Genomic DNA, 12178 nt, shown 5'->3' on the forward strand with positions numbered 1-12178 from the left:
CATTAGCAGCATGGCCTGCTGGCACGGCAGCACACACACACACACACACACACACACACACACACACACAGCATCATTAATCAAGCGTCTGGATGGAGCCACAACAACACGTCCAGTCACGTTAAAAATGACACTTATGATAGAGACTGGCACGGCGGCCACATAAACCACACACACACACACACACACACACACACTCACACACACACACACAGATGGCAAATGCAGCAACATCAGCATAAAATCCATTTGTAGCCTACTCCCAATATAAACTACACCCAATAAACAATAATGATGGAAGTAGAGTCCAAAATGTTGAAGTAGCTCACTTCAGATGATTACAGCAGGAGGTCACGAGGTTTAGTGGTGAGCTTGATTCATTTTACTCTCTTTCTTTTTGTCGTATGATGACACTTTTTATCCAACTGACTCGTTATTGGTTCGATGGACAACGTTGTGTGTCGTTATTAGGCGGCGACTCTCAGAGAGAGACAGAAACAGAGAGACAGAAACAGAGAGACAGAGAGAGACAGAGAGAGAGAGACAGAAACAGAGAGACAGAGAGACAGAAACAGAGAGAGAGAGAGGAGAGAGAGAAACAGAGAGAGAGACAGAGAGAGAGAGACAGAGAGAGAGAGAGAGACAGAGAGAGAGAGACAGAGACAGAGAGAGAGAGAGACAGAGAGAGAGAGAGAGAGACAGAAACAGAGAGAGAGAGACAGACAGAGAAAACTGGTGCAGGTGTGTGTACAGGTGTAGGTCTTGGTAGAGAAAGATGGTTGCCACAGCTGCACCCGTGACTGCATTTGTCGGAGAGTCACCAATTGACACGGTCACTTGATGAAGCGAAACACCGGCGGTGCTCTAAGTGAGGAAGGAGTCTGGCCTTTGCACGATGTGAGCCATCAGGAACCCTAAACAACTTCGTTCTACCGGTGGAGGTCCGATAACTAGCACAGCTTCACGGACCTCCATGTCACAGCGTGAGAGGAAGCCTTCTGATTGGCTGCCGCTGCACAGCCGGCGTGCACCTGTGGGAAAAAGCCCCGTTTGTATGTTAGTATTTTTCCGTTCAGTTCCATCATTAACGTTACATTAGAGGAATTAATGCTGCTTTTTCAATGGTATAAAATATTGAATATTGTTTTAAGTAGTCTGGGTAAACTGCCGTCATAAAAAGCCGGTACGACAGATCCAGATCCATGTGGACCGTGTTCACCTGACGCACCGCGCCCACTGTAAGCAGATGTAAAGTGTTTCTTCTCTCTCAGATGTTCTTTGCCACCAGGACGGAGCGCAGACGTTCAATTTATGCAAGCCGTCTCATTCTCTGCTCTCTTTGAATCAGAGTCGCTCTCTGTCACCTCACCGCCCACCCGCAGATAATTCAATAACCTCTGCAAATGAGCTGCGTGTGTCTGTGTGTGTGTGTGTGTGTGTGTGTGTGTGTGTGTGTGTGTGTGTGTGTGCCCACATGCACTGCCCTAGCAGTTATTTTCAGGTCAATCAGAGGTGATAATAATAAATCATTATCTAATTATTAAATTTAGAAGACATGACTCCTACTATGATTATCTATTTCTACTGGGGCTCTCTCTGTGTGTGTGTGTGTGTGTGTGTGTGTGTGTGTGTGTGTGTGTCAGTGCCCCGATGTTAAATCGGTGTCGCTCCGTTGTGCCGTGTCTTGGCTCTGGACGGGGGCTTCAAAAGAGAGCAGATGTGTGTGTTTAGCCTCACATGCAGCCCCTCACATGCACTCCAGGGCCACCGGGGGTCATTAGTGTCGACTGAGCGTCGCTGTTTTCCCAGCATGCAGCTGGCGTAGACAATCACAACAAAGCAGACATTTAGTGCGACTTTACAGAGCGGGCCTTTGCCCGTCGTGTGTGTGTGTGTGTGTGTGTGTGTGTGTGTGTGTGTGTGTGTGTGTGTTGTGTGTGAGCGAGGGCACAGATGAAGTGATCAAGTCGACAGCTTGCCGAGCTGTGATTGTCACTGATTCCCCCCCCCCCCGCCCCCCCGCCCCCCCCCGTCCTCAGGAAAAACAGTGCCATCTGCCACGGGCAATGCCAGCTTGGCACTCTCCCCACCCCCGGCTAAACTAGAGAGGGCAGGGGAGCGAGGAGCGGTTTAATATCGGATACAAGGTCTCCGAGTGAGAGTGTCTGTGGTGAGCGCTGGGGGGGGGGGGGTGATGACTTCCTCTGTTGTGTTTTGAGCTGTTGTTCACCTGAAACTCACATCCAGTCCCCTTCACTTCTGTGGCTTTATACAGAAGCTCCTATTAATGTCATGAATGTAGAAATAGAATTCCATTCAGCCTCATCCACAGCAGGAGCCGCTCTCTTTGTTTAGGTGAGCAGGAGCGTGGAGATGTTGGGTCTCGGATCCACCGGAGAAAGTTGTGTAATTAAGGACTTAAGATGCACTGATTAACGGGGCTCAGCGTGTTGACACGCAGATCCACCGGAACCAGCAGGGTGCAGATTCTAGAGATCACTTTAGTTCTGCTAGTAAGTCGGTTTAAAATCGGCGCAGAACAAAACCATATTGTCGATCATCCCTTAAATCAGCATGAGCCCACTTTACACGGAACCAAAGAGAAGCAAACGGATATTAAGAGCAGCAGACTTAACAAAGATGACAAATACTTCTGATATCCATATTCATCTTTCTATTCTAGTCTCGGGACTGTTGGAGAAAACACTCAACTTGCATGTCATTTGCATAAGTTCTAGAAAAACAAAGTATTAATATCACAAGAATGAAGCTGTCTTTCTCGGTGTTGACCGCTCTCTGTCCTGCCCTCCCTGCAGGTCCTCCAGCACCACCACGCCGTCCACGAGATCTCCTACATCGCCAAGGACATCACGGACCACCGAGCCTTCGGCTACGTCTGCGGGAAGGAAGGGAACCACCGCTTCGTGGCGATCAAGACCGCCCAGTCGGTCAGTGTTCTCCAGGTTCCACCGCAGGTTGTGTGTGTGTGTGTGTGTGTGTGTGTGTGTGTGTGTGTGTGTGTGTGTGTGTGTGTGTGTGTGTGGATGAGTGCCTCTCTTGGACCGGGTGTGATCTCTGCGGTGCTGCTGCTGTTGTTGTGTCTCTTGTTTCGTCTGGATCCAGCTGGCTCTCTCTGGAGCCGTATTGATTTCCCGTAGAGAGTCGATGAGGGTTTGAGTGTGTGTCACCAGCTCTAATGGCACATCCATCCTCCCAGAGCCGTGGACCGTGGCTCTTTGACTTCCACACACACACACACACACACACACACACGCGCGGCGCTGTACTCAACATTTACACCCACCAGACTCAAATGAAAGGTGTTGCTTACTGAACGCTACCCTGGTGAACGGCGAGGCGTGAGCTCTCATCGGTCACCTCGGCTGTCATTTAGCCGGCGAGCGCCTGAGGAAAGGTCAGCGCTCTGTTTCACTCACATTTTTCTGGCATTTGAACCCGCCGTCACTCGCCCTGACACCGCCGACACGACGAGAGAGAGAGGAGGAGGAGGAGGAGGAGGAGGAGGAGGAGGAGGAGGCGCGGAGCTTACGGCCGAGGCTGTAATTGGGAAAGTAACCGCTTTGATGTGAATTAACAAAGCGTCTCTGTCGTCACGACGACGAGAGGGCTCGAGGTTCCTTCCGAAAAAAAAAGGCCCAATTTGGGGTGGAGTTGAGAAGTAATTGGCTCAGAGTCTCAGTGTGAGAAGGAGACGACGCCCATGGATTGTGTGAGAAAGGCTCCGTTAGCTCATCACGGTGTTTGTTGTTACTTGAGAACTTACTGTTGTAATTTGGGCGAAGTGGAGAAAATCACATATTACAATATCTGTTGACCAAACAGCTCATTATGGACATTGCTTCGATATTGTCGGGTTCAACAAAAGGTGCTTTTACTAAATATTGTTTTTGATATAACGACTCAGCCGTGGTTGACAGGCTTTATGTTTGTAGTGTAACGTTTGTATCGTCGTTATCAATAACTAATGTAGATTCCGTCTCTTTTTGGCGGCTTAGTTTGGAGACGAAACATTTTGAAACTATCCAAAATGTCAGCGGTGTCAATCAAAGGTGCAACTTTCGCCCAATGTCACACGTCTCAAAGTGACAACCTGAAGCAGGTCCTCTGTCCCCGGACCCTCACACCTCTGATGAACTCACTTCATGCCCTAAAAGTTCTTCTTCTTCTGTGCCGCTCGCTCTTCCTCCTCACAGTGTTACTAGACTAACAAAGCTCTGCTTAACTCGGTGATGAACACATGGTCCTGTGAATCCCTCTGTTGTCGGACCGGGTCGGCATGTGGTCTGACTGGATCGGTCAGAGTCACTGCTGTTCAGTGGCAGGAGGTCCTGCAGAAGGAGACCAGCACCAGGATCTGATCTGGGTTATTCATATTCAGGGGGATCTCAACCAAAACTCCCGATCAGTGCAGGTTTTTAATAGAAACGTGTTTCTGCGGTGAAAGTCTTCATCTCGACTTTCTTTTTTCTTTTTTGTTAGAATCTCTCTCCGCTGCTGCTGCAGGCGATGAATCACTCATCTGATTCCAGAGCGCTGCACTGAGGTTATCTCCTCTCTCCGGTCCATTATGGACGCCCCCCCCACCCCCCCCCACCCCAAAAAAAAAAAAGAAAGAATCACCTTTCGCTCGTCTCGGCTTCTCTTACCGGGAGGTTTTGATGGAGAAGCAGCAAAAAGAGAAGGAACTCGAGACAGATGGCGGGGGGGGGGGGGATCAGAGCATGTGTCGTCAAATGCAGAGAGGATCTGGATCTGACAGAGTGACAATATGTTTCAGCGTCGTTTAGCCCAGAGTGTCTGTCGTGAAAACTAGAATAGAAGCTGTTATCAGAGGCAGCCGTCAGTCTGTTGGACTCTGCATCGCCCCAGTAATCGATTACTCTGAAGCACCGTCGGACTGCAGGACTCTGAGCCGTGACACTAGTTCTAAGATGTGAGTCTAACTCCTTTATCGTCTCTGCTTTTACTCCTCTGACAAGAGAGGAGGTACGAGACTAAGAGACAGAGAGACTGAGAGACAGAGAGACTAAAAGACTGAGAGACAGAGAGAGACTGAGAGAGACTGAGAGACTAAGAGACTAAGAGACTAAGAGACTGAGAGACCGAGAGACCGAGAGACAGAGAGACAGAGAGACAGAGAGACTGAGAGACTGAGAGACTGAGAGACTGAGAGACAGAGAGACCGAGAGACCGAGAGACCGAGAGACTAAACGACTGAGAGACAGAGAGAGACTGAGAGACTAAGAGACTAAGAGACTGAGAGACTGAGAGACAGAGAGACTAAGAGACTGAGAGACCGAGAGACTAAGAGACTGAGAGACCGAGAGACTAAAAGACTGAGAGACTGAGACTAAGAGACTGAGAGACCGAGAGACTAAGAGACAGAGAGACTAAGAGACCGAGAGACTAAGAGACAGAGAGAGAGAGACTGAGAGACTAAGCGACTGAGAGACCGAGAGACTAAAAGACTGAGAGACAGAGAGAGACAGAGAGAGACTGAGAGACTAAGAGACCGAGAGACTAAGAGACAGAGAGACTAAGAGACCGAGAGACTAAAAGACTAAGAGACCGAGAGACTAAGAGACAGAGAGACTGAGAGAGAGAGAGACTGAAAGAGAGAGAGAGAGAGACTAAAAGACTGAGAGACTAAAAGACTGAGAGACAGAGATAGACTGAGAGACAGAGAGACTAAAAGACTGAGAGACAGAGAGAGACTAGGAGACAGAGAGACTAGGAGACAGAGAGACCTCTAGACGGTATCTGCTCTCGTCTCTGTGTGAAGGAGGACAATGTGTAGCGAAGCCTTAATCTGGTTTCCAGATAACAAACTAATGGAGGTCCACATAGAGATGTAAATGTAGATTAATCAAAATGTTATTGAAAAGAACTGCTGCCATGTTTAGCTCCCAGGAGTCAAAATATCTTTTAAATTCAATATTGTTGATCTGTTCATCATATTCTCCAGATCAAAGAAAGATAAAAGAAATGTAAAAATGATCCCAATGAGATGTTCCTCATGTGACGTCAAACACGAACATGAATAAATCACTCGGCACCATTGATTCACACATTCATAGTCTGGAACCTCAATCTTCTGCTTTTAGAGTTTGTCAGCGTTTAACTAATCACCAAACAATCAGTCACTGCAGACGCTGTTTCCTCTAATCAAGGGTTTAGACAAACTAATCGCAAGAAGTGGCAAAATTGTCCGATCCAGTTTGCTGCCATTGTGTTTTGTTTTTCGGGCTCGTGGCCTAATGGACTCATCCATAATCAGCTGTCAGCAAACCAATCAGGTAGCTATGACTCATCCCGCCTGAGCCGACCTCAAGCAGCACCGAAACCCCCCTTAATGGTCTGATCCGTCGGGGCGCATCGCCTCAGATGGGAAGATGAAATATGATCGCCGTTGAGTAATAGTTTGAAGCAGATTGAAAAGGCAAAGACGCTAAAACGCCGCGCGGCATTTCACAACTCGATACCCTGTGTAGCTCTCACGTTACCACGGCGATGACCGGGAATGTGAGCGCGTTAGTGCGTGAAACGCCAACGCAGGAGTTCAGCCGACGTTAATCACCGTTTCACTAGAGGAAGACGGCGTGGTTGCAGGTCTGGTCAGAGCTGTGTGTGTGTGTGTGTGTGTGTGTGTGAGTGCGTGATTGTGTCCGTGGGTGTGTAACGTGTCCTTATCTTCCCAGGCTGAGCCGGTGATCCTGGACCTGCGGGACTTGTTCCAGCTCATCTACGAGATAAAGCAGCGAGAGGAGATGGAGAAGAAGGCCCAGAAGGACAAGCAGTGTGAGCAGGCGGTCTACCAGGTACTAACCGACGCTCTCTTTTTTTAAGCCAGTGACGGCCGTGGTTGTCCGTCCGTCCGTCTGTCCGCCCTCGTATCGCAGGAACGACGGGAGGGAATTTCTTCAAATTTTGGCCCAAACGTCCACGCGGACTGAAGGGTTGACGTGATTAGAAAGTGCCCATTACTCAAGAATACATATTCTAATTATGTCAATTTCACACAAATGTCTTAAGAGGATAAAATGGCGTCAGTGCTCCTGGACTGAGCAGATGTGCGCCCCTCCAGGGCTCGTATCTCATCACTGCTCCCGTGTTTCACGAGTGAAGCGGTCTCTAGGAGAGAGACGGCGAGAGCTTCCGACTCCTGAGAAAGTTGGTCGACCGGTGGCAAAGTGAATCCGTGGCCCCGGATGAAGCGAGGAGCGCTAACTAGTTATTAATCATCCGCCATAAGTACGACGAGCTTCATCTGAGAGACTCTTTGACGAGTTAAGAGAGACTCGAGAAACATCAAAGCCAGCGAGTGACATGCAGAGCAGCAGCTTTCAGGTTTCATCAGTGGAACCATCTGCCGTTCTGTCCTCCGTTCTGTCCTCCGTTCTGTCCTCCGTTCTGTCCTCTCTGCATCACCTGTTTCATGTCTCTTTATCTCTCTCTCTCTCTCTGATTATTGCCAAATGATTTTGTTTCTGAATGCTGGGAAGCTGCCACGTCTTGCTGTGCTTTCCTCCTCCTCCTCCTCCTCCTCCTCCTCCTCCTCCTCCTCCACCTCCTCCCTCTGCTCCACCGGCTTAACTTCCTCCCCCCTCTCTCTCTCTCTCCCTCCTCCCCCGTGTGATCTCTCTCCCTCTATACCCGCCGCTCATCCGCAGACAATCCTGGAGGAGGATCTGGAGGACCCGGTCTACCAGGTAACTTCCTAAACCAATCAGCATTGCATTGTCGTCGGCTTGCTCCTCCTCTCTCTGTGTGTGTGTGTGTGTGTGAGTGTGTGTGTGTGTGTGTGTGTGTGTGTGTGTGTGCACTGTCGGGGAGACGTCTGGTTACAGTGTGCGGTACAGATGTGTGTGTGTGTGACGTCGAGGACGGTGTGTGTTGTGTGTCTGCATGCATGAAGGATGTATTACTTTACTGCTTCGGGAATCTTTGCTGCTTAAGTCCTCCTCCTCGTGTCACCCGGACCTATTCTCCCTCTGCTTTTTATTCTTTTTATGAATAATATTGACAATGTTTGACTAATCAGCTCTGCAATTTCACCACTTTTCTCTCAACTTCCTTTATCTTCCCACTTTTCCTTCTTCTTCTTCTCCTCCTTCTCCTTCTTCCTCCCCTCCTCCCTCCGCTGCTGACGTTGTAGTACATTGTGTTTGAGGCGGGACACGAGCCCATCCGCGACCAATCAGAAGAGAGCATTTATCAGGTACTCACAAGCTCCTCTCGTCTGCTTCAGGTTATTTTATTTTTTGACCACCACCACCACCAAGAAGCTCTTTAAAGTGTTCAAACAAGAGATTTTAGAAAATACAACAATATTGTACCCTTTCATAATAAGAGGTCGTGCTTGATACTTAATATTTCCCTCTATATTCCACACACACACACACACACACACACACTCAGACAGATGTAGTGACGGCACTGCAGGTCTTGCTCTTTATCTCTCTCACACATATCCAAAGATGAACAGTTTTTGCCAGATTACGGGTCAAGACATCGTCTCTGCACTCGTCTTCTAGGTGTCGTTGGCGTCTCTTCTCACCAGAACACTGGAGAGCTTTTACGCTTTTGTTTGTTTGCAGTTTCTCTGTGAACATCACATTCGCTGCGCGGAACAAAATAAGCCTCCATAAGAAGAGGAACGTCCTCCGAGCGTCGCCGCGCCTCAAAGCCGCAAACGGCGACGTCAAACGTCCGCTAACGCCGCTAAGCTAACCGCGCCGATAACAGCGCCGCTTGTCGGCAGCACGAGAATTTATAAAACGCAGAATTTAACGGCGCGACAGCTGCTAGTGTAGACAAGGAGGTCAAAACACGAAAAGGTAGTATGTGTAGCTTTAATCTTCCATCTGCTTGCCACCAGCTACACCACTACATACATCCCCAGGGACAGGAGCCTTTCTCTGGGTGCTCTCCTCGGAGGACGTGGGTAGACCTCCGGGGGATGAAGAGGGGGAGGGTGGAGGGGATGTGGAGGTTATTCCTGGTTACCCCTCCTCCTTTCTTTCTCTCCTCCCCTCCCTCCTTTTCCCGAGGAGATGAAAGAAAAGCAGGCGATCGTGGGGGGGGGGGGGAGATTAATCACCAGCCTCTCGTTTGATCTTTAAATAAAATAGATTGAAAATAGACGGGGAGTGCTGGCGCGTGAACGAACACACACACAGAAACAAACAAAGCGCACACACACACACACACACACACACACACACACACATCAGGCGTAAGAAACGTGAGCCTCAGCCTCCAGCCACAGAGGAGCTAACGTATGAATAAAGATGGCCGCTCCTGGAATCAAACACGTGAACGAAGGAGGACGGCTGACATCCACACTCGGCTTTCATCCTCTGATTGGCGCACATCTACCTGGAGAAGATGAAAACTTTATTTTGAACATCGCAGGAGAAACAAAGACCGAACATGTCGGCGCCCTCCCACTGCACACACACACACACACACACCGTCAAATCCACCCGTCTGTGTGACACGGAGATATTACATGTCTCCATGTGTGTGACAGTCTGAGTTATTACACGTCTGTGGGTGTGATACCTTATCCATCCTTTATTAGAGAGAGAGAGAGAGAGAGAGAGAGAGCAGGCCACTGATCAGCCTCGTAGATGAGTTCTCACTCCGCAGATTTTAATTCTGATTATTCCACACACACACACACACACACACACACACACACACACACACACACACACACTCTGCTAGTGATTGAGCCAGGTTCCAGGGTTTTTTTGGTCCCGGCATGTGACGTGTGACGTGTGAAGCTTCACTGTGTGATTGAACCGGTAGGTAACAGGCTCTCTTGGCCGGCTTGTGTAGGTTCCCACCAGTCAGCAGAAGGAAGGGGTCTATGACGTCCCAAAGCGACACCCAGTGAGTGACCCGTGTGTTCGCCCCAGCAGCGCTTAATGTTTCCCCTGAGGAACCCGCTGCTCGTGTGCTACTGTTTCTGCTTGTGGTGGCCGGTGCCCTGCTCCTCGTGCTCCGTGGTGCCTGTTCCCATATGGTTGTAACCCGGGGACGCTGTCTGTGTGTGTGTGTGTGTGTGTGTGTGTGTGTGTGTGTGTGTGTGTGTGTGTGTGTGTGTGTGTGTGTGTGTGTGTGAATGCATGCCTGGCTTGGTGGGGTTGTTTTTTTGTTTTTTTTGCTCGGTGGTGAATCCAGCGGGCAAAAACCTGCATGACCTTCTCCCTGATTGTGCCCAAAACACGTTTTATGTCTCCGTCATCTTTCCCTGCAACGCACACGAATTATGTGTCTGACTTCAAAATGTGCATGGCCTCATATCTTACACTCTATGCATCGGGATGGTCGTGCATTTAAGCAAAGTGTTTGCAGTATAAATCTATATCGCTGTTTGTGCAGGTGTGTGTGTGTGTGTGTGTGTGTGTGTGAGAGAGAGAGCTCCCTCACTGGTTATAATGAAAGATGACCTTGACCAGGCTGCACTATAACTCAGCTGCTCTTTTATCTGCCTATAAAGATGCTTCTTATATTGTTGCCTGATTTAATCTGCTAAAATCTTCACACTCCCCATAACCAGGCTGCCGTGTGTGTGTGTGTGTGTGTGTGTGTGTGTGTGTGTGTGTGTGTGTGTGTGTGTGTGTGTGCCTGTGAACAAGTCATCCCATGTTGCTGGTCTGTAGATCAGTATTCCCTCAGCCCACCCAGAGCCCACCGGCTCCATTATTAATCCTTAAACCTGCTAAAACTGGCAGTGGCCGATCCCACTCCATGGTGTTTCTTTGGTGGAATTGGAATCGGCCTCTCGGTTTCCTGGCTGCGTATTATCCCCAGCTTTGGTAAGAAGCTTACAGGCGTCGTAGTATTTGTGTTCCCTCCTCACCCGGCCCACAACACATGCTGCTTCTCTGGGTTGCCTTTGTGTTGGCGGGCGTCGGCACGTGAGCAAATCCAATATTTCTCTCTTGTTGTGCGACCAAATTGGGCGAGTCGTCCATCCTGGGTTGAGCGAATTCAAGTCTCCAGAGGGAGCGAACGCGACCCGGGATGGTAGAAACACGAGCGTGAACGGATCACACCTTTGAGAATGCGTTCTTGAGGCTCGTGTTGTCATTTGGTTGCACGGTGAACATTCAGACTCGCAGAGGGAAGAAGGTTGAACCTTTCAAGCGTGTTGCACCTCAGTACGTGATGTCAGAACACGGCTTCCCCGTCAGAAGACAAAACTCGCCTCACGTCTCCTCGAGGAGACGTCCCTGACAGCTACAGCAGCTCACAACCTGGTGCAGAGAGCTGCTGAGCCGCCCTGTAAAATGGGATGGAAACAGGTTGTTAACACCAACCCAAGGTAATCAAGCAGCTACACGGCTCCAAACGGAGTCAGTTTAACTCCTCACCAGATGAAGATAACGGCATGATGTTATAGGTCCTATGGAGACTGCCGGGCGTGATCTGCACAGAAGCAGAAACATGTGTTTATAGCGTGTTAACCTGATTGATTGATTGATTGATTGATTGATCATAGCAGTCTGTGTCTCTACAGACAGAGTCCCTCACTTTATACAGTTAGCAGGGAATTACAATCCGTTAATCAACAACCGACGCTGTTGTTTACGGATTTGACAACAGAACGCCGTCTTCTACTTCCTCTCATTGGGCAGCAGTAGAACCTGGAGTGGCTCCACTGAGGGGGGGGGTTCATTCTCTGACCAGAGGCAGCAGCTTCTGTCTGACCGCCGGTGTTTTACGGCGGACTTAACGTTCGTCCGTCGTGTTCTTCAGGAGGAGGATTAACGTCTACTGTCTGCTGATGGAATGATGGCGCCGGCTGCAGAAAACACGACCTGTGTCTTAAGCGGTCGCCTCCGTTGTTTACTCTGTCGCCTTCTTAAACGATGACAAATCAATAAAGCACACACACACACACACACACACACACACACACACACACACACACACACACACACACACACACACACATGAGGCCGGTTCAGTCTGACACTCTGACCCCTCAGAGCTGACAGAGCGTTGAGTCAACAGAAGCCCACATGAGCAGGTCAGCAGCTTATTACCTCAACTACTCTGTCCAAACATTAGTGGTACGAAACACTACATGATATTTATCAGACCGTTCATCATGAACCGGCTGAGCTGAACCAACAAAGACTCA

At 49.3% G+C, this 12178-nt stretch overlaps 1 protein-coding gene across 1 annotated transcript in view; it reads left to right on the top strand.

Annotated features, from left to right (window-relative positions):
- The window catches only part of LOC137874332 (disabled homolog 1-like), a 35748-nt gene that overhangs the window by 9472 nt on the left and 14098 nt on the right, over window positions 1-12178 (top strand). Inside the window, 5 exon segments of the mRNA XM_068712970.1 lie at window positions 2817-2948; window positions 6720-6839; window positions 7692-7730; window positions 8177-8239; window positions 9865-9918. Of these exon segments, the coding sequence (XP_068569071.1) occupies window positions 2817-2948; window positions 6720-6839; window positions 7692-7730; window positions 8177-8239; window positions 9865-9918 (408 nt within the window).

Source organism: Cebidichthys violaceus, unplaced genomic scaffold (genome assembly GCF_023349555.1).
Source record: "Cebidichthys violaceus isolate CVI_PGR_0920_01 unplaced genomic scaffold, fCebVio1.0.p SCAF_188, whole genome shotgun sequence".
NCBI classification, from domain to species: Eukaryota; Metazoa; Chordata; class Actinopteri; order Perciformes; family Stichaeidae; genus Cebidichthys; species Cebidichthys violaceus.